This window comes from Galleria mellonella, unplaced genomic scaffold (genome assembly GCF_026898425.1).
Source record: "Galleria mellonella isolate WM207_F2 unplaced genomic scaffold, CSIRO_AGI_GalMel_v1 utg55, whole genome shotgun sequence".
In the NCBI taxonomy this organism is placed as follows: Eukaryota; Metazoa; Arthropoda; class Insecta; order Lepidoptera; family Pyralidae; genus Galleria; species Galleria mellonella.
The window spans coordinates 4,117,106-4,135,019 of NW_026442115.1; the positions used below are offsets into that span (position 1 = coordinate 4,117,106).

Genomic DNA, 17,914 nt, shown 5'->3' on the forward strand with positions numbered 1-17,914 from the left:
TGGAATATGATAGGTGAAATTGAATGCAGGTCAGTTGGCCCACCATCTTGATAGAGTATATTGCTAGCAATGGGTCAGTTAAACCTCATTACAAACAACCCCTTTTCCTTTACCTGATAGGGTGTATTGCTAGCTATGGATCACTTAGATCCCTATTACTAATAATCCCTTTCCCTCAAAGCGGAGCATCAGTGAGGTTTTTTTTATGTAACTTTGAATGGCAAACCAGCTGACGGTTTTCCTGAAGGAAAGTGGTAACCGTCGTCTATAGACATGAGCAGTACTATGGATATAACAGAGTATACTGTTTCGTCCATAATACTCCCATGCGTTGCTATTTTTGAAGACTTGGGTGTTATTGTTAGAGTTGCAGCTGAATACTTACCTTGTTAGAAGTAGATATACATGGAAAGGTGACCAGCATCAAAGTAATAGTAGCACTTTTATTTGACACAATAGATTTAGTTCTTAGTCCAAGTAACTTTACAATTTATTTATAATAAACACAACACACTCTAAATACAAGAAACACTATATCACACTATTACATTAAAATATTATTTAATTAGTAAAGTCAGTTTTTAGAAAAAAGTTGTCAATTTTTAGAACATGACAAAATTATGGTTACTAGGCAATATTATTTTTCTTTTTCTATTTTCAAATTTCACTAAAGAGTTTATTAACACTTAATTTGCACCTTAACAGTTTTTTCTTTGTACTTTGTAAATTCACTACCATATCCCAGCCTTCAAACCGAAAGACAGTTATGCAAACATCTGCTTTACGGTTGAAACACGAATGGAATAAAAGTGCCCAAGCAAACGACTTTTGTACAAAGTCTTTCTCATGATTAAAGGTGAGGATGAAGTCAGGTCAGTAAGCCTATCGCGACGAGCTTCACAATAATTAATCACAACGGTTTCCAGGGGCAACCGCGTGAAGGTCGATCTGACTGGGTATATTGCTGTGGATGTTATGGGGATGTTAATCCCCAGTGCTAGCAATCAAATGACTCTCGTATTAGTGTAGTTTGATGTTATTATAAGAAAAAGGAAGCTAAGGAGTTACAGAAAATTTGTGATTTGTGGGGTAAGGATAATAATAGAAGGAACAGGAAAAACAATATCATATAATTTATGAAGCAAATGAATGCCCAACTATTAGTGCTGCCTCTGCTGATCGATTTTGGAACTACAATTCTTATTGTAAAATACCACTTTTTCCAAATTTCTGAACGTGGCTGACTGCCTGTTTACGAATCGAATTCTTTCTTAAATTCTGAACGTAATTTTGTGAAATGGCGAAAATCTTACCTCTTGTCGATCAATCTATTTTTTTAACTTCGTTAGTTAGCCATTTTTATGATAAATAATGCAGTTTTTTAACACGTCTTAAATCGAATGACGTTATTTTTATTATTTATAAAACATATTCATTTAGTATCGACCTCCATTGTATTTAGGATTTGTTGGTGAAATCAATCTTTAACATTTCTTCGTATTTTACTGTGCTTTAATTAAATGTTTTGATATCTTATTTTCTAAGTAAGTACATGTTATTATCAATATCAAATAAAGCTTCTTAGATATATAGAAATTTCGAATATAAGTGCTAATAGTAAATAGTGTGAATGATTCCCATTCTAAATTATTTTTGATATTGATACTTTGTAACAGTAGTAATAATAATTTTGTGAATCAAGTCAAAAATCAAATGTTTTCATAAATTAATTTAAGTATTTTTGAAGTCTCCGAAAGTATAAATTTAGCACTCATTTTGAATATTAGAATTTTTTTAAGAATTGTTAGTATGATTAGTTATTGTCACATATGAGAGAGTGACAACATCTGCATCATGTGTTAATTTTCGAAAACAAACAATTTAATTTTTATGTTTATTTAATTGGCCACTCATGATTCAAAGGACCATCCAGAAACTATTTGAGCATTCTTAACAAAAAATCACTTCAGTTTATTTGGTTAATTTTACAAGCAGCATAGGTGTAATTTTTAATATTTTTAATTATAAAAGATTGGGAAATTGTGAACATTTTACGGGACTCAAGTTTTTCCTTTCAGGTTATGGCAATGAATAATTGTGGTGTAGCAGGTGGGGGTGGGTTGGGTACAGCAGGTGGAGCTTATGATGCTAAAATAGCTGGACTATATGACTTACTTGATACCCTTGGCTCTGGACATTTTGCAGTAGTTAAATTAGCTAGACATGTATTCACTGGTGAAAAAGTAGCTGTAAAAGTTATAGATAAAAGCAAGTTGGATGATGTATCAAAATCACATTTATTTCAAGAGGTAATTACTTTATTTATTATTAATTATTTATTATTATTATAATTAATAAATATAATACAAATTTTGAATGGCATATGTAAGCATTTAAGTATATCAAGAAAATAAATATCTTTTTAAAATAAAATATATATTTTAATATACTAGTGGTAACCTGCAACTTTGCTAATGTTAATTAGTATCTCTTAAAGTAGTAGAATATTCATTTGTTTCAAATTAAATTAAGATAAATTTAGTTCTTTTGTATTGATTAAGAATGTTCATACTAAAACTAAATGAAATGTGGCAATGTTAGTCAATTTTAAAAGATAATTTAAATATTTTTATATATCCTATTGCTTTTTGACATTTTTAAATTTTCATCAAAATTAAAATTTTCACTAGTTAAATAATAATTTTATTGTATGATAAATATTTTAGTTCACTAACAGAACTCTTTTTTAAATATTTAAACAGAAATATTGAGAATTATTCAATTAAGTTCAGGAACACAAATGTAAAAAACTGCATCCAATTTGATGCAGTAGCTTTTGTGTGATGCCACAGCAACTATACAGATAAACAAAATTCCAAAATATTATTGCTTTGCTTCTATTGGTCCTAAAATTATTTACAGTATATAGTATTTAGGGAAGCATTAGAATTTTTTTTTTTATAATCATAAGAAAGAAGTTTTATAATAGTCCTAGTGGTAATAAATTTAATGCAATAATTAAGAAATCAAATAAAAACTAAAATAACTTGATATTCAGAGATTTGTATGAGTTTAATATTTAATGATGTGCCTAAACCCATGCCTTAGGTTCAAATTGGCTGCACAATGGGCATCATATAGGGAGAGTTTGTTGTTGGTAACTCTGTCCTATTAGTGTCTCTGCTGTGAAGCAGTTGTGTTTGCATGGCTGTGTTTTGGTTTGAAGAGTGGGATATGGCAATAAAATTACAGAGTACAGAGGCACAACATGTTACTCCTCAAGAATGGCAATGCATGACAGGGTATCATGGGTGACAGTATATTCTGTTGTGTCCATGGTATTATTCATGTCCATAGGTGATAGTTACCACTTTCCATCATGTTTGCAATTCTGTTGCATAAAAAAATATAAAATTGTTTAAGTTATTTTCATTTTCTTAATGTTGAATAATATTAATATAATATTGTTTTTCAGGTCCGCTGTATGAAACTGGTGCAGCATCCAAATGTTGTTCGATTATATGAAGTAATAGATACACAAACAAAGTTATATTTGATATTAGAACTAGGAGATGGAGGAGACCTCTATGACTATATTATGAGACATGAATCTGGTTTATCAGAATCTCTAGCTCGTGATTATTTCAGACAAATTGTGCGTGCAATCTCATACTGCCATAGGTATGTCTATTGTTTTATAAAAAAAAATCTGCTTTGTATTAAGTACTACAAATAACATTGTTTCTTTTTCAGATTGCATGTTGTACATCGGGACTTAAAACCAGAGAATGTAGTATTTTTTGAAAAATTAGGTATAGTAAAATTGACTGACTTTGGATTTAGCAACAAATTTTGTCCAGGACAAAAATTAGAAACATCATGTGGATCTTTAGCATACTCAGCTCCAGAGATTTTACTAGGTGATTCATATGATGCCCCAGCAGTTGATGTGTGGTCTCTGGGGGTGATACTGTATATGCTAGTTTGTGGACAGGCGCCATTTCAAGAAGCTAATGATAGTGAAACATTGACAATGATTATGGATTGCAAATATACTATCCCACCACACATAACAAATTCTTGTAAAAGGTTTGTGTAATAATTTCTTTTGATCTAAGCAAGGGATTAAATTTTGCTGGATTATGTAGTGTACTATTAATAACAGTATTTAATAATTAAACATATATACACACTCACACATTTTGTTAATGTATCAAAAATAATGATAGGGATTAATATTAGTAATGTTCTCTTCTTACAGGTTAATAGGAAGAATGTTAGTACGAGAACCTGAAAAAAGGGCCACATTATCTGAAATTGCAACAGACCCATGGGTTACTGCTGGTGAGGGGGTCACAGTAGAAGACTTTGATACCCCTCTAGTAGCTAAGGAACAACTTTCAGAAGAAGATCGCTCAGCTATTGTTCAAAGAATGGTCAATGGTACTATAGGTACAAAGGAACAGATAATGGAAGCATTAGAGAAGAATGAATACAATCATATTACCGCTACATATTTTTTGTTGGCAGAGAGAAAATTGAGATCTAAGAGGTAAATTGAAATTTAATAATATGGGTATTATATTAGTATTATATTATTAGTACAGTTTAAAAAACTACTTTTCATAAAGTATTTTTAAGAAGGAGTCTATATAGGGTAACTTTTAAGGTGATGGGGGCAGGAGTATCCCAAACTGCTATACATGTGTTTGGTACCTGCTAAAGGTTAATGCATTCATTAATACTTTTGAATTTTATTATTTAACTATTATATTACATGACAACAGATTTCTATAGGCGATAAACCGCTATGTGAAAACTCCTTACAATGTGGTATTAGTGTGACAGTAATTTTTTATATGAGTAGATACAAAATGATACCCAAATGCAAAACGATTTTGTGCCCTGTTATAGTATTTGTCATATGGAAAACTCATTAATTTTCGTCAATCAATCAATCGTAGCCTATGATATCTCACAGCTGGGTATACTCGTGGGAATTTTAGGCAATACCTCACTCACTTACATTATACAACATATCCTGTTCTTTTTAAATACATATAATTGATAGATACGAGTTAATATAGTCGTTTTGTACGCAGGCAAGAGGCGACACGGAGCGCGCGACGACCCGAGGTGCTGAGCGTGTCACGTGGCGGCGGTGGTGGAGGCGGCGGCGGCGGCGGCGGGCACGGCCGCACGCTCTTGGCGCCGCCGACGCTTTCCGCTGCGCCACGGACCCCTCAGGACGTACCGCCGGTAAATATTACCTGCTATTATTACATACTTTCTACTGGTTGTACTAGTCTTTTGAAATGCTCCTTTTGATATCTAAAGTTTCTAAATTGCTTTCTGAATGTTTTCAACATGGCTTATTGAAGTAATGGCTTTACATACTCTTCTAAGCATCTATATTTTTCTGTCAAAAAGGAGGATATTCTGGAGTTGATGTGTATATTTATTTATTTCTATATTGCTAATAAAAAAATATCTTGGTGACAAGGGTTGAGAAATCAAATTCAGAACAGATATGAGTATATTTACACATTTACACGTAAATCCAAATTAGTTGATACTAAATAAAATCTTAAAGGTCATGAACTTCAGAAAAAATCAGCTATAAAAGATTTAGGTGTTATTCATGATGCAAAATTAATTTTTGACGGGCATATCGACGATATTGTAACTAAAGCTTCACAGGCACTCGGCTTCCTAATGCGCAGTTCAACGTATTTTCAGCAAGCCAAAACATTAAAAATTCTATATTGTTCATTGGTTAGAAGTAAAGTGGAATACGCCTCACAAATTTGGAATCCGAGATCTTGTTTGTTCACTTTTTTTTTGTTAACTCGTATTTCTGTAGCTTTGTGTAAAGCGCCTTGTATCTATATTGTTGCTATTTGTGAAAACCTATTAGTGGCTTATTTTGTTATCCTAAAACTGTATCTATTTGCTGTAGTGTAGCCCTGGTTTTCCTATGAATAAATAAATAAATAAATAAATATTTTTTTGGTCAAATTTAAAAGTTTTATTAAGAAACATGGAATAAGGGCTGTTACAAATTAAATGATTACTTACAAAACAAATGTTCTAAATGGTTATGTATGGTATATTCTATATTACGAATAAGTCTTAAATATAAAAATATTATTATTCCTTTTGAATTTCGTCATTACTAGTCGTATAAGTATGCGTTAAACTATGTGTAAATGATGTTATACTATGTGTAAATGATTTCCACCTGAAACAAGTGTTAATCTTTTAGAGATCACGGAAGTGCAGCATTGTGCGCGAAGAGGAGGACGACGAGGAGGGTACCGTGACGGCGGCGGCGAGCGCGCGCGCTAACGACGCACGACGAGGCTCGCGCTCCGAGGGCCGCCTGCACCTCGCCGCGCGCGACCGCGTCGCGCACGCGCCGCTACCGCCGCCCGCGCCCCACGCGCCCCACGCGACACACGCGACACACGCGACACACGCGACACACGCGACCCACGCGACCCACGCGACCCACGCACAGCTCGCCGTCTACTCGCAGTCGACTCCCGCGCAGCCCGCACCTCGCTCTGCTCAGCTCGTGGACAACTTCGTTAAGGTCAGTATAGGCTATTTATTTGACTAATTTCTGGAAACCATTTCAAACTATTTAGTGTTTATAAAGCCCTCAAAAGATTGTTATTTTTAACTCACTTAAGTATTTCTTAAAAAAAAAAGCAAATATACAATTTAAATACAACATTGTAACGCAACTTTGAGTTATATGAAGTCAGTGACATCACATGAAAGTAAAATATCATCGAGTGTAATATGCGAGGTAGTTAGTATTTATTTTTGTGAATTTTTACTGTTTTGTAAGAAAGAAAATGTACTACAAGTGGTGTGTTGAGCATATATGTGGTATGAGTGCATAAATACACCAGAAAAATTATTCGTTAGTGTGCTAAAAAAGTCCATAACACGTAAAAAAATCCTATGTAGTGTATATATATATAATTATTATAATTATTATTTATTTAAATATATGTTACCTAAAATATAGTATGTATAAATCTATTTGTCCACTAAGCTAGTTTTTCTCAAACGGTAAGTAAGTAATGGTGTTGCAGGTGAACCTCGAAGATGATGGTACGTCAGAAATGGGAGGGTCGAGAGGCGGTGGTGAGGATGTTGCGGCGATAAACGTGCCAGCGCCTCGCGTGCCGCCGCCCGCGCCACCGCCCGCCCGCCGCCAGCGGCTCGACTGCCGCCGCCGCCGCCCCCGCGCCGGCTCCTGCTCTTCCTCGGATCTTTCTGATGACGATTCGGAGAAGAAGAAGCGAGCTGCGGAGCGTGCCGACGGGCCCGTCGAACGCCCGCGCCGGGATTCGCACGACGACTCGAGTGATAGTCAGGAGCCCGGCAGCGGCTCGGGCGGAACTCGGGGTTCCGCGCGGCCACAACTCGCAGGCGTTGCGGGGGCTCCGTCCGGTACGCCCGCGCCTGGCTCGGGCGGCGCGGCCGGCTCGGGCGCCGCGGGCGGCGACGCGCGGGGCGGCGGCGGTGGACGGCGGAGACGCGCCGCGCGCAAGGAGAGCCGCCTGCGGGAGTCGCGATCCTTGAACCGTATCGCGGAGGTGGAGGAGGCGGCGGCAGCTCGGTGGGCGGGCGGCGGGCTGGTGGCGCTGTGCGGACGCCCGCTGCTGCGGCTGCTGGCGGCGGCACGCCCGGCGCCGGCGGCGCGGCGCCTGCATGGGCTGTGCTAGCGCCTGCCGCCCGCCGCCGCGGCAGCCGGGCGGCGTGACGTCGCCGACCACCATTGATTAATCACGATCACCCGGCCACTGCTATCTTATCGGTTCTCGTCTGCCGTAGGGTCGGCTTGTGTTTTATAGATCGTGAGCGATTTCTGCGCCAAAATGTTTTTAAAACGAGGCTATATTATTAGAAACTCTGCGTGGCGGAAAGTGTGTATTGACGAAAATTCCTTTCGTTTGGTACTCAAGGTTTACGTTTAAAAAAAATTTGACTCGAGAAAATCACCTGTGAATCTATACTAAGCCCAGATATTAAAATATATTTATCGCCTATTTTCATTATAGTTAGTTTTCGTAATGTTCAGATATTATAAAAATGTTTCCATCATCTGATTTTATTTTAATTTTAAATTAATTTTCACAGAGTGCTCCTTTGATGATTGTCATTAAAAGATATACATATAAATATTTAGTCCAGGCATACATGTTATTTACAAAATCGCCTTGGGCTGCTTGCGGTTCAGTGTGCGTTCGGGCTTAGAGTATGCCAATAACCACAACTATTATTGTTTATGATAAATTAATTATTTATTGTAATATTTATAATTTTTGTAAATTACATTTTAATAGATATTTATTTTTGAAAGTTCATATAAAGTGTGTATAACAATGGTAGATGTAGCTAGGGAATATTACATTAAAAAATAATGTAGTCTGAAGGAGAAACTAATATTTTATTTAAATAGTATTCGCTTCACCTCATTTATACTCCTTCAGTCTACCCAACAGATTTTATAAATACATTTTACAATGACATACAATTTGATTTCTCTCATATTTAATAGTCAAGTAATTTTACTTGATTATATCACGCCAGTTATGATTTTTTTTATCAAAATATCAAAAATCCATTTAAATCTTTTACCGTGCGATATGGTATACAAAATCTATATAAAATAGCTTATTATTTTTAATTTTTTGATAATGGGCCGCTTTGAGATCTAATAGTTCATTTTCCTAAAAAAATTTAGAAAAATCAACACTTGATTTATTATTTTATCGCATATTACTCGCCAATAAAACATTTCAATACGTTTAAAAAGAAATGTAAAAATATACAATAATTTGCTTATACAAATAAAATTTTATCCAATTTTAGACTGAACGATTTTGGATTGTACAAAATTTCGTTTACACGCTTGTACTTACTTAAAGGACCATGATTGTAAGAGTATGTGTATAAAGCTTCAAGTGCTACCAGTACTAGTTACTAACAGATCGATTCTTTTTCGAAAATGTAAATAAATTGGTATTTCACAGTATAGTAACACTTTAATTAAAACAACAACAACAAAAAATATAACAAGAACTTTTGCAAAAGTACAAGCATCATAAAAATTATCCTTTAATTAATAAATAGCTTGGACCATAATTTAATAGAGTAATTTAATTGCAAGAATATAAAATACTAGCTATTTTCTGCGCCTTTGCCCGCGTGAATTCGTATATATCGTCATAGTTGTAGAATACTGACGGATATGTATATTTAATGTTTGTCAGATCCGTCACTATTATACGACTATGATGATATGTTATATACCTTAGTGTTAGGATATAAAATTTCATTCTGCTTCTTTCAACCATTTAAACATGATTGATTAACATATCAATAATCACAACATTCAAACATCTTTACGAACTTTCACATTTATAATATTAGTAGTAAGATAAACTGAAGAAAAATATTTTATATTTTTGTTACAATTTGTAAGTTATGTAATATTTTTGTCTGAAGATAAGTGAGTTATCCTATTAATATTATAAACGCAAATGTTTATAAGGTAGATAAATGAATGTTTGTTACTTTTTCACGCAACAACTATTGAACGGATTAGAATGAAATTTGGAATATGAGTAGTTTATATCCTAACTTAGTACATTGGATATTTTATGTACTGCGTCACGCAGGTGAAGCCACGGTATACAGCCAGTCATATATATTTACTGAAATTTTATTTTTACATATTCATTGTGAACAAGAGCTATGGCGTAAACATTTTGTATGTAAATTTGTCAATATTGGGAGTATTTAGGCTTTTGTTTTGGGAGCTATGCTAAAGTTGAAGTATTGAGAATATATATTTCATAAAATTAAGAGATATTGGCATTTTTTTTTAAATCATCTAAGACAAAAAAGAATTATAGTGGCATATATGGCGATATTACAGGACATAGTGGTCCAAGGGAGGAGCAAATACAGTGTTGATATTTTTCTAAACAAAAATTTTGCCTACTATGTGAAAACCGGCTATTGTCAAAAAGTTATGAAAACCTAGTTTTACTGCACTAATAACCTAATTGAAAGTAATTTAAAAGTTAACCTACTTGCATAAAATATGTTAAGTCTGAAATGTTATCATGCTTGTTATGAATGGGGCCACAACATCTTTTAATATATCATGTAATCAACTAAATGGATTTTAATGAACAATATGATTGCATTTCATGTCAATAAAGATTGAGAGGTAAACAGGGTTTCTACAAACCGAATATAGAATTATTTTCATTACATAAAAATCACTTACACTTGCTTGGAAGGAAATATCCAATGACTGAACCATCGATACATTTCTACATATTGGAAGTAAATAATTTGTGGTCTACTATTATTATGGTTTCTTAAGAAGTAAATCCAGAAGCGCGAAGGTGTCCATAAATAATTTATTATTATACAGATACAAAGATAAGTAGTTATATCCTTTGAAGGGATGTAAATAATAATTAGTTAAATTATTTTTGCTGTCTTTACAATTTCGTTTATTATAGTAGTTAAAATTATGAAATTGTGAAGTTAATATGAAATTAATTTTCTGTATTTATATTTTTGTTATAAATATATAATATCCATTATACGCTAGTGCTGTTTGCTCCAGCGCTTATAGAAATTATTTAATGAAATGATAAATTTTTTAGTAGATTAATGTTTTAATAACAAAAGATTTTTTTTATTGATTTGCGTGTAATGTAAAAATATATAATTAAAACGGGAATGTTAAATAAGTTAAATGTTGTGTAATAAATAAAAATATATGTACATAATTAAATTGTTGTATATAAATAGTTTATCTCAAGAATACATAATAAGTTGACTTTAAACATTTAGTTATGTTTGATTGTACGAATATATCTCATGTGTGAATGAACAATTAATGTTATATGTGAGCAATTTAAAATTATACCACTCGTGTGGTGCTTGCAATAAAGTGGATAAGACCAAAGATTAACAAATTGTGTTATGCATTTTAACTCTGTCTTGTGCTGTTTGTGGTGCCAACATAAATATAAGTTACACAAAACTCTGACACATGTATGACTGTGCTCGTTGTTAGCTGTTAGCGCATTGTGTTGGTGATTCTTATGTTTTATATACTGCATTATTTTTTCTTTATTAATTAATATCTGTGCTCTGGAATTTAGATATTCAAAATTACTAACACGTTAACTAGGTCGTAATAGCCTATACTATAATAAATTATAATTAGCCAAGTTTTTTTTTTTCATTAGATAACAATATTGCATTTTTAAATTAGTTATTAAAATTATAAGATTTTTTTTTATGATTGAAAACTCAGATACTTCCAAACGGCGAATGGTTAGCTATCCGAACCCTTTAAACAAGTAGTAAACGATGCTTCTGACAGCTCGACGTCTTATTCTTTTTCAAGCGTGTGGTAATGTAAATCTATCTACAAATAAATTCGTTGATTTTTTGTGTAGGTCTATTCAGAAATAATTTTGGCGAGTTAATTTAACTATAAATGATAATCATAATATTAGTAAATACCAATTCTATTATCGTTAGTACTAGCACTGTAAACAGGTTCTTACTTAAAATATTAATACGGCCACCGCACATGATGTGACAGATTTCAGTCTCCTCGATATTTTCAGCCAGTATCATCATCATTTTAGCCATTATCCGTCCACTGCTGGACATAAGCCTCCCCCATAGACTGCCATAAAGAACGGTCCTGAGCCACCTGCATCCACTGACTCCCTGCAACGCATTTCAGGTTGTCACACCATCTAGTGGGGGATCGTCCTACACTGCGTTTACCCGTACGTGGTCGCCACTCAAGAACCTTTCTTCCCCATTGGTTGTCGGTTCTTCGAGCTATGTGACCAGCCCATTGCCACTTCTACCAGCATATATCATTTGGATAAATAAACGAATAGCCCAAGTATTTCAAATTGCCGTCAAATTCCAAATTAAGTTTGTAGGTTGTATCGATTGAAAATGGAATAGTACATTCACCTGTACCTATAGTATACGTCGGTGGGTACATGTGAAGTAATGACAGATGCGGTTGACCTGATATGTATAAAAGCGTAAATGGATATTACAGGTCGAATCGATTCCTCTAGGATTGCTAGCTTTGAGGGAATAAATAGCTCTGGTATCAGAAATTTCACTGATTATGTTACCGTCAAGATCAAACTACTTCATATATTTCTGAAAGTAATTTAACCTATTTCAAATTTTGTATCACTTACCTATATGTGTTAGGTATACTTAATATAAAATGGTGCCACGTATAAACATGTCTGATTGTAGTATATAATCTGAGTTCGAGTATATAAAGTGAGTTCAATTTATAACGGTTGCTGTTGTACTAGTTCTCAATTGAATAACTTTTTGAAATGGTTTCGAGTCATATTCGCTTGTTCAATATGCTCTTGACTATTTTTATAATTATTTTACTTAAGTTATTAGTAGACTTTAGTCTCGGATATTTACTTCGCCAAACTATGGTCAACTTAGAATGCTTGGCGCTTTTGGGAAATTTTTTGACAGCGACCTCTCTCCTAGCCCATGAAAAAGGAGCCCATGAAAAAGGATCTCTTAAAGTGTCGAGATCACCATCATGAGTATTTTCACACACATATAATATTTCTGTGCGTATTATCTTTTAGAGCAGGAGGTATATTTGTAAGAAGTTATCATTTATAACATTAATTACATATAAGCAGATATTGTTAAATAATTTGACGAGTTTGTGTTGAACAAAACCATAGTTAATCAAAAGCTTATTCTTTTATTAAAAGCTCTAAAGATTTATGACTTTCTAGTATTTTAATAGTTACAAGAAATTAATAGCTTTTTAGTTTTGTATTCATATCTATTTTTAAATAAAAAGTGTCGAGATCGGAGTATTCACACAAACTTAAGTTTTTATTGTTAAACATTTCCGTGGAGAAAACATTGTTAAACATTTCAAATATTTCTTTTGAGTAGCGGTAAACCGTCTTGTCTCCCACCTGAGTTCTTGATTATCTATCATAAGCGTGGGCAGGAGATGGAATAGATACACATTATATTTTAAAACTTACTCTAACAATTATGTTTTAAAATACGAATAAAGAAGTAAATTTATTTGTATTAGATAATTATTAGAGAAACAAGAGGTTCTCGATTTTACTATTTCTTTTCTGTATTTTTTATGCAATTTCTTAATTGTGAACTGATTTTTTTCGAATTTAAATAGCAAATATATTCCTAGCAATGTTTTATAATAAGTTTGTAAAAATACTAAACCCTTTTTCTTATCGCAATTATTCGTTATAAGACAATGCAGTTGATTCTAAGTCGCTATTTTTCTGAACCTATCTCGTAATTTATTATTTTGAGTTTCGTAAAATGAGGTTTTATAGACTATCATAAACTAAATTTGTAATAATTTTAATTGAAATCTATTAGAAATTTATTTCATACTGTTCCTTGGAATAAAGATTTAGCTGTTATATCATGTAGAAATTTTAATTTTAGAGTTAGGTTTAGAGAAATGGCGTTTTAGAATCGGTCTCAAAGAGTGTTATGGATGGACCTACTAATAAAGTTAATTACATCTTGATTTACAAACTATTTCTTATATGGGTATCCTAACCCTTGCTACATGAAACAAAATTGTTCACGCTGCGCAAGTCTTAATCTCCCAATTTGGAAAAATTCGCTCCCTAAAATGGTCAGACTGAGAATTGAACAACTGACCTCATTTCTGTTAAATATAACAAAACAATAACATTGTTTAATTTACAAGGTCATAGACGATGTGTTTAGTAAAAATGCCGTTAATTTTTGTGTAATTGACCCTTGATATGAAATTAAGCTTTTGTCTGTCTTGTTTTTATGAAGACAGTTATGTCTTTGTTATTGATTTTTATTGTAAAATATTTTTTTAAGCAATATTCGATATAAATCAATACATGAATAAGATGTTTATAACAAAACAGAACGTCTACAATAATAATTTTTGTATTATTCCAATTATGGAATGAAACAAACATTATTATTGTAGACGTTAATTAATTGAAAATTAATTTACCTGTTTTATATATTTATTTGATTGTGTTCGCAAACATTTAGGTAATTAAACTTCACCTCGGGATTGACATAATTTTCGAATTCCTTACAGCAGATAGGTAGCTTTGATGAATTTAAATACTCATCGTTAAAATATTATCAACATAAATTATAAAATAACATCATTTGATACTACCTAACATTATATTATTAATTTCTAAGTCTGTGCAATATAATGGATATCTAATGAGAGCTTCGTAATTTGTACATTTATATTAAATTTGTATGATTGACGTATCTATATTTGTTAATAGTGGTTAGCTTAAAAGAATTTTAAACTGATATTCTAATAACTGTGTACCTGGTTGCCATCTGTATTTGGCATTAAAGTAAGCTTTTGCAAATTGTCCAGAACTTGTAGTTACTAGACCATGTATGTCTGTATCAATATAATAAGTTTATATATTTAGACAGTACCCAAGTTATTTGACATTTCTTAACATCTTGCCAATAAAAATCTGTCCGGTATGTATTGTATATAATTTTATGTCTTTAAAATATTGTTTTAAGGCAAATAAATGTTATGTACATCCTTAAAAAAACTACTTATATTATTTTTTTAGTTTGAATGTTCTTGAAATGTTTGTCTCAAATAAATGTAAAAATATAACATTGTTCAATTATTTAATAATTTTTCCTTGTAGGATTTGTTGCCTAAAATATTATTGACCTTACCACTACAATATGTTGGTAAAGTAGTAAAGAAGGATAAGATCATGTCTGTAATTATCATTGGAAAAAAAAAACATATTTTGTAAAGTATGTCTATCTGTGCTCTTATACGACGAACGATTCCTTCAGGCGGATAATGTAGGCTCGAGAATGTACCTAGATCAGATTTCATAATAAAACTAAGAACATAAAATGGAAACTTACAGTAAAAGCCTGTATAGTTACCATTTAGTTTATATAAGAATAATCACGAGATCACCATTAGATTAAAAATAACAGGTTACCAATAAACCGAATGAGAAAAGAAAATGGCAAACTAATACTAATGAAAGTGGCCATACTAATGGCGGCAAGGCCCCCCTTAAATATTGGTGGATGCATAATGCTAGTGGAAATAATCCAATAGGTTAGACAACAATATACAAGTTAATGATTTATACTTTTCTGTGTCTGTGATAATTCACCAAATGATTTATAATAGGATCAATGTGAGAATTATCATTTAATAGATTTCTATGAGAACCCAAAAAATGAGCTCGTTAATATGGTAAAGTGCTGAATTTATTTCTAAACTAACAGTCATAAATTTGTTTAAGAGCGCTAGATATCCTATGGCTGGTCCTGCTTTTAAATATAAATTGATAGTCATGAAATAGTAATGATTTTTTTTTATACAACTTAGAATGGCAAACAAGCTGACTGCCCACCTGATGGAAAGTGGTAACCATCGCCTATAGACGTCAGCAGTACGATGGACATAACAGAGTATACTGTTTCGCCCATAATACCTCCCATGCGTTGCCATTCCTGAGGACACGGGTGTTATTCCTCCATACCCAGTAAATTTACGCCATATCCCACCCTTCAAACCGAAACAGCCATGCAAACACAACTGCTTTACAGTTGAAACACGAATGGGACAGAGGTACCCAAGCAATCGACTTTTGTACAAAAACTCCCTCTGGAATAAACTGAAAATAGTTTTGATTACTCCTATGTAGGTATATTATAAAGTAAAAAATGATAGCTGTAATCCTTCTAATGTGATAACTTCTTTGATGAATTGCAAATTTAAGGATACCAATATAGTGACGAAAATGGTTATTTAAGATTAAATAATTCTTATATTTCTAGTAATGACAAATACATTAATGACAGTATTTGATTTATTTACCTTTGCTAGTTATACATTGGTAAAAATATTAATGCTATGAAACAATGACTTAGCATTTTGGTTTGTAACAATAAATTCAAGCATATTATTATATGGGAGCTGAAGGCTAACAGTTGTAAATGTGTCAAAGGAATTATAGTACAAAATATTATGGTGGACTTCATTAAACATTGCATTATATGCTTATTGTTCTTGTGACAAAATTGTTAATAAGGGCAAGTGATGCCAAACTGTATATTGAACCAGTAATACTTTATCTTATGTGCCTAAGAAATAAAAATTTCCTAAAATACTTTACACTTGATCATGTTATATTATAAGGAAAATAAGTATTTGAACTTTAATTTTAGATACAGTAGGAATGAGATAAAAGATTTTAAAAATAATATGCTTGTATTTAGAAACAACAAAAGATATATGGTAGCAGACCACTCCACACCTGTATTAATCTATATATTAAAATATTAAGTTGTTCCTAAAAACATGCATTGGTAAAACTAGCCTTAAAATACCAAAAGCAACATTATTTTTCAAAGGCCACAATAATTTAGGTAATATGATAAATAAATGGGTATTACCCTCTAAGTTGGTAATTATGAACTGTTTTAGGAAGTTCTTATAAAATACATAATTATTTGCCCAATCCACAACTGAGATAAATTCGTGACAATAAGCTTCATGTACAAAATAGCATTTACATTTAAATTAAATGCAGCATGTACCTATTCCCTCTGCCTGTTCTAGAAAGATAATAAATAGCATGAAGATATAAATATACCTATAGTATGAAGATACATAAAAGCATAGCATCACTTAAATTAAGACTACAATGAAAAATGAAACTGTCATACACAAATAATTGATAAATAAATTGTATCTTCCCAAGGTGAATAAAGTAGATTGGGTCTATCAAGACATATTTTCAGTGATAGAGGAACTAGAAGGTACTTCCTTCTGGGGGTTGGGATAACTTCATGTTTTCTTTAAGTGTCATGAGACGTCTTAGTTCTTGTAAAACAGTTTTTATAGTGTAATCTCTTTGCCATCTTGCAAGTATTGGGACTTGTCGATTATCCACCTAAAAATATAACAGTTATGTATTACATTGTATAAAATACAAATCAAAAGTTCATTTTCATTACCTATGTAATAACTTACAAGTCCAGTCTGACTGTTGACACAGTTCATGTTGATTCTAGAAATAAATCTAGCAGTAGGAGGTTCATCAGGGTACCGAGTGCCACATTCAATTTTAAGAGAGTACATTCTATTTTCATATGGAGTCTGAAAATAATAAATGGTTTTGTTTATAATGACACTTCTGAATACAAAAAAAAAAAAACAAAAATGTTATGAGCAAACATTACCCTTGGCGGGCCAATTATCATGCCCGTCCAGTGAGTCAACGTCATGTCATCATCGCTTTCAAGGCCCCAAGATATGGTACCATCACCAACTCCCTTTTGGCCTTGTTCAAGTTCTTCTAAAAGACGAAAGTTCCGTGGCACCACTGATCAAACACAAAATGTTATTTAATCAATATATAGGAGACAATCATTATTTGTTATAAAGATCTCGTTACTGCAATTTTTCTGTTATATTATATCTTACAATATTAAATGACAAAAATAAACCTCAAATCTTACCAACGCCTGATGACGGATTCGCCATGATCACAATTTCACCGGCGCGCACTATCGATATTAATATTAGTTAACGTTTTCGAAAGTCACCATTTACTACACAGTATAAAATATTTCAGATTTAGATATTATCTATAGAATTTTAGTAAATTAGTTTACTTGATAATATATTTGATAGTCCTGAAATTTTTCACTGCAAGTAAAAGAGAGAGAAGTTAACAATTTTTTTGTGACTTTGACAAATGCCTTTAGCAAATGCCATGTAAGCATA

At 32.7% G+C, this 17,914-nt stretch overlaps 2 protein-coding genes across 2 annotated transcripts; one reads left to right on the forward strand and one right to left on the reverse strand.

Annotated features, from left to right (window-relative positions):
* Window positions 1-1,253: 1,253 nt before the first annotated feature.
* LOC113521356 (SNF-related serine/threonine-protein kinase) lies at window positions 1,254-11,279 on the forward strand. Its single transcript, XM_026906879.3, has 8 exons — window positions 1,254-1,544; window positions 2,079-2,309; window positions 3,476-3,681; window positions 3,754-4,089; window positions 4,262-4,552; window positions 5,103-5,259; window positions 6,266-6,595; window positions 7,107-11,279. Exons 2-8 carry the CDS (start codon window positions 2,082-2,084, stop codon window positions 7,740-7,742), a joined length of 2,184 nt encoding a protein of 727 aa, XP_026762680.2. The 5' UTR covers window positions 1,254-1,544; window positions 2,079-2,081; the 3' UTR covers window positions 7,743-11,279.
* A 4,699-nt stretch (window positions 11,280-15,978) lies between these two features.
* Window positions 15,979-17,895, reverse strand: LOC113521264 (ubiquitin-conjugating enzyme E2 variant 2). The gene is made up of 4 exons (XM_026906750.3): window positions 17,647-17,895; window positions 17,368-17,510; window positions 17,159-17,284; window positions 15,979-17,078 (listed from the first exon to the last, which is right to left on the reverse strand). The coding sequence occupies exons 1-4, from the start codon at window positions 17,669-17,671 to the stop codon at window positions 16,938-16,940; spliced, it is 435 nt and encodes a 144-aa protein (XP_026762551.1). The 5' UTR covers window positions 17,672-17,895; the 3' UTR covers window positions 15,979-16,937.
* Window positions 17,896-17,914: the final 19 nt, after the last annotated feature.

Bases quoted from the DNA above. Each gene is read 5' to 3' on its own strand.
- LOC113521356 (XM_026906879.3), top strand. From the start codon at position 2,082: ATGGCAATGAATAATTGTGGTGTAGCAGGTGGGGGTGGGTTGGGTACA. The intron at 4,090-4,261 runs GTTTGTGTAATA...CTCTTCTTACAG, and splicing joins ATAACAAATTCTTGTAAAAG to GTTAATAGGAAGAATGTTAG. The intron at 4,553-5,102 runs GTAAATTGAAAT...TTTTGTACGCAG, and splicing joins AGAAAATTGAGATCTAAGAG to GCAAGAGGCGACACGGAGCG.
- LOC113521264 (XM_026906750.3), bottom strand. From the start codon at position 17,671: ATGGCGAATCCGTCATCAGGCGTTG. The intron at 17,511-17,646 runs GTAAGATTTGAG...GTGTTTGATCAG, and splicing joins GAATCCGTCATCAGGCGTTG to TGGTGCCACGGAACTTTCGT. The intron at 17,079-17,158 runs GTAAGTTATTAC...TTATATTTTTAG, and splicing joins TCAACAGTCAGACTGGACTT to GTGGATAATCGACAAGTCCC.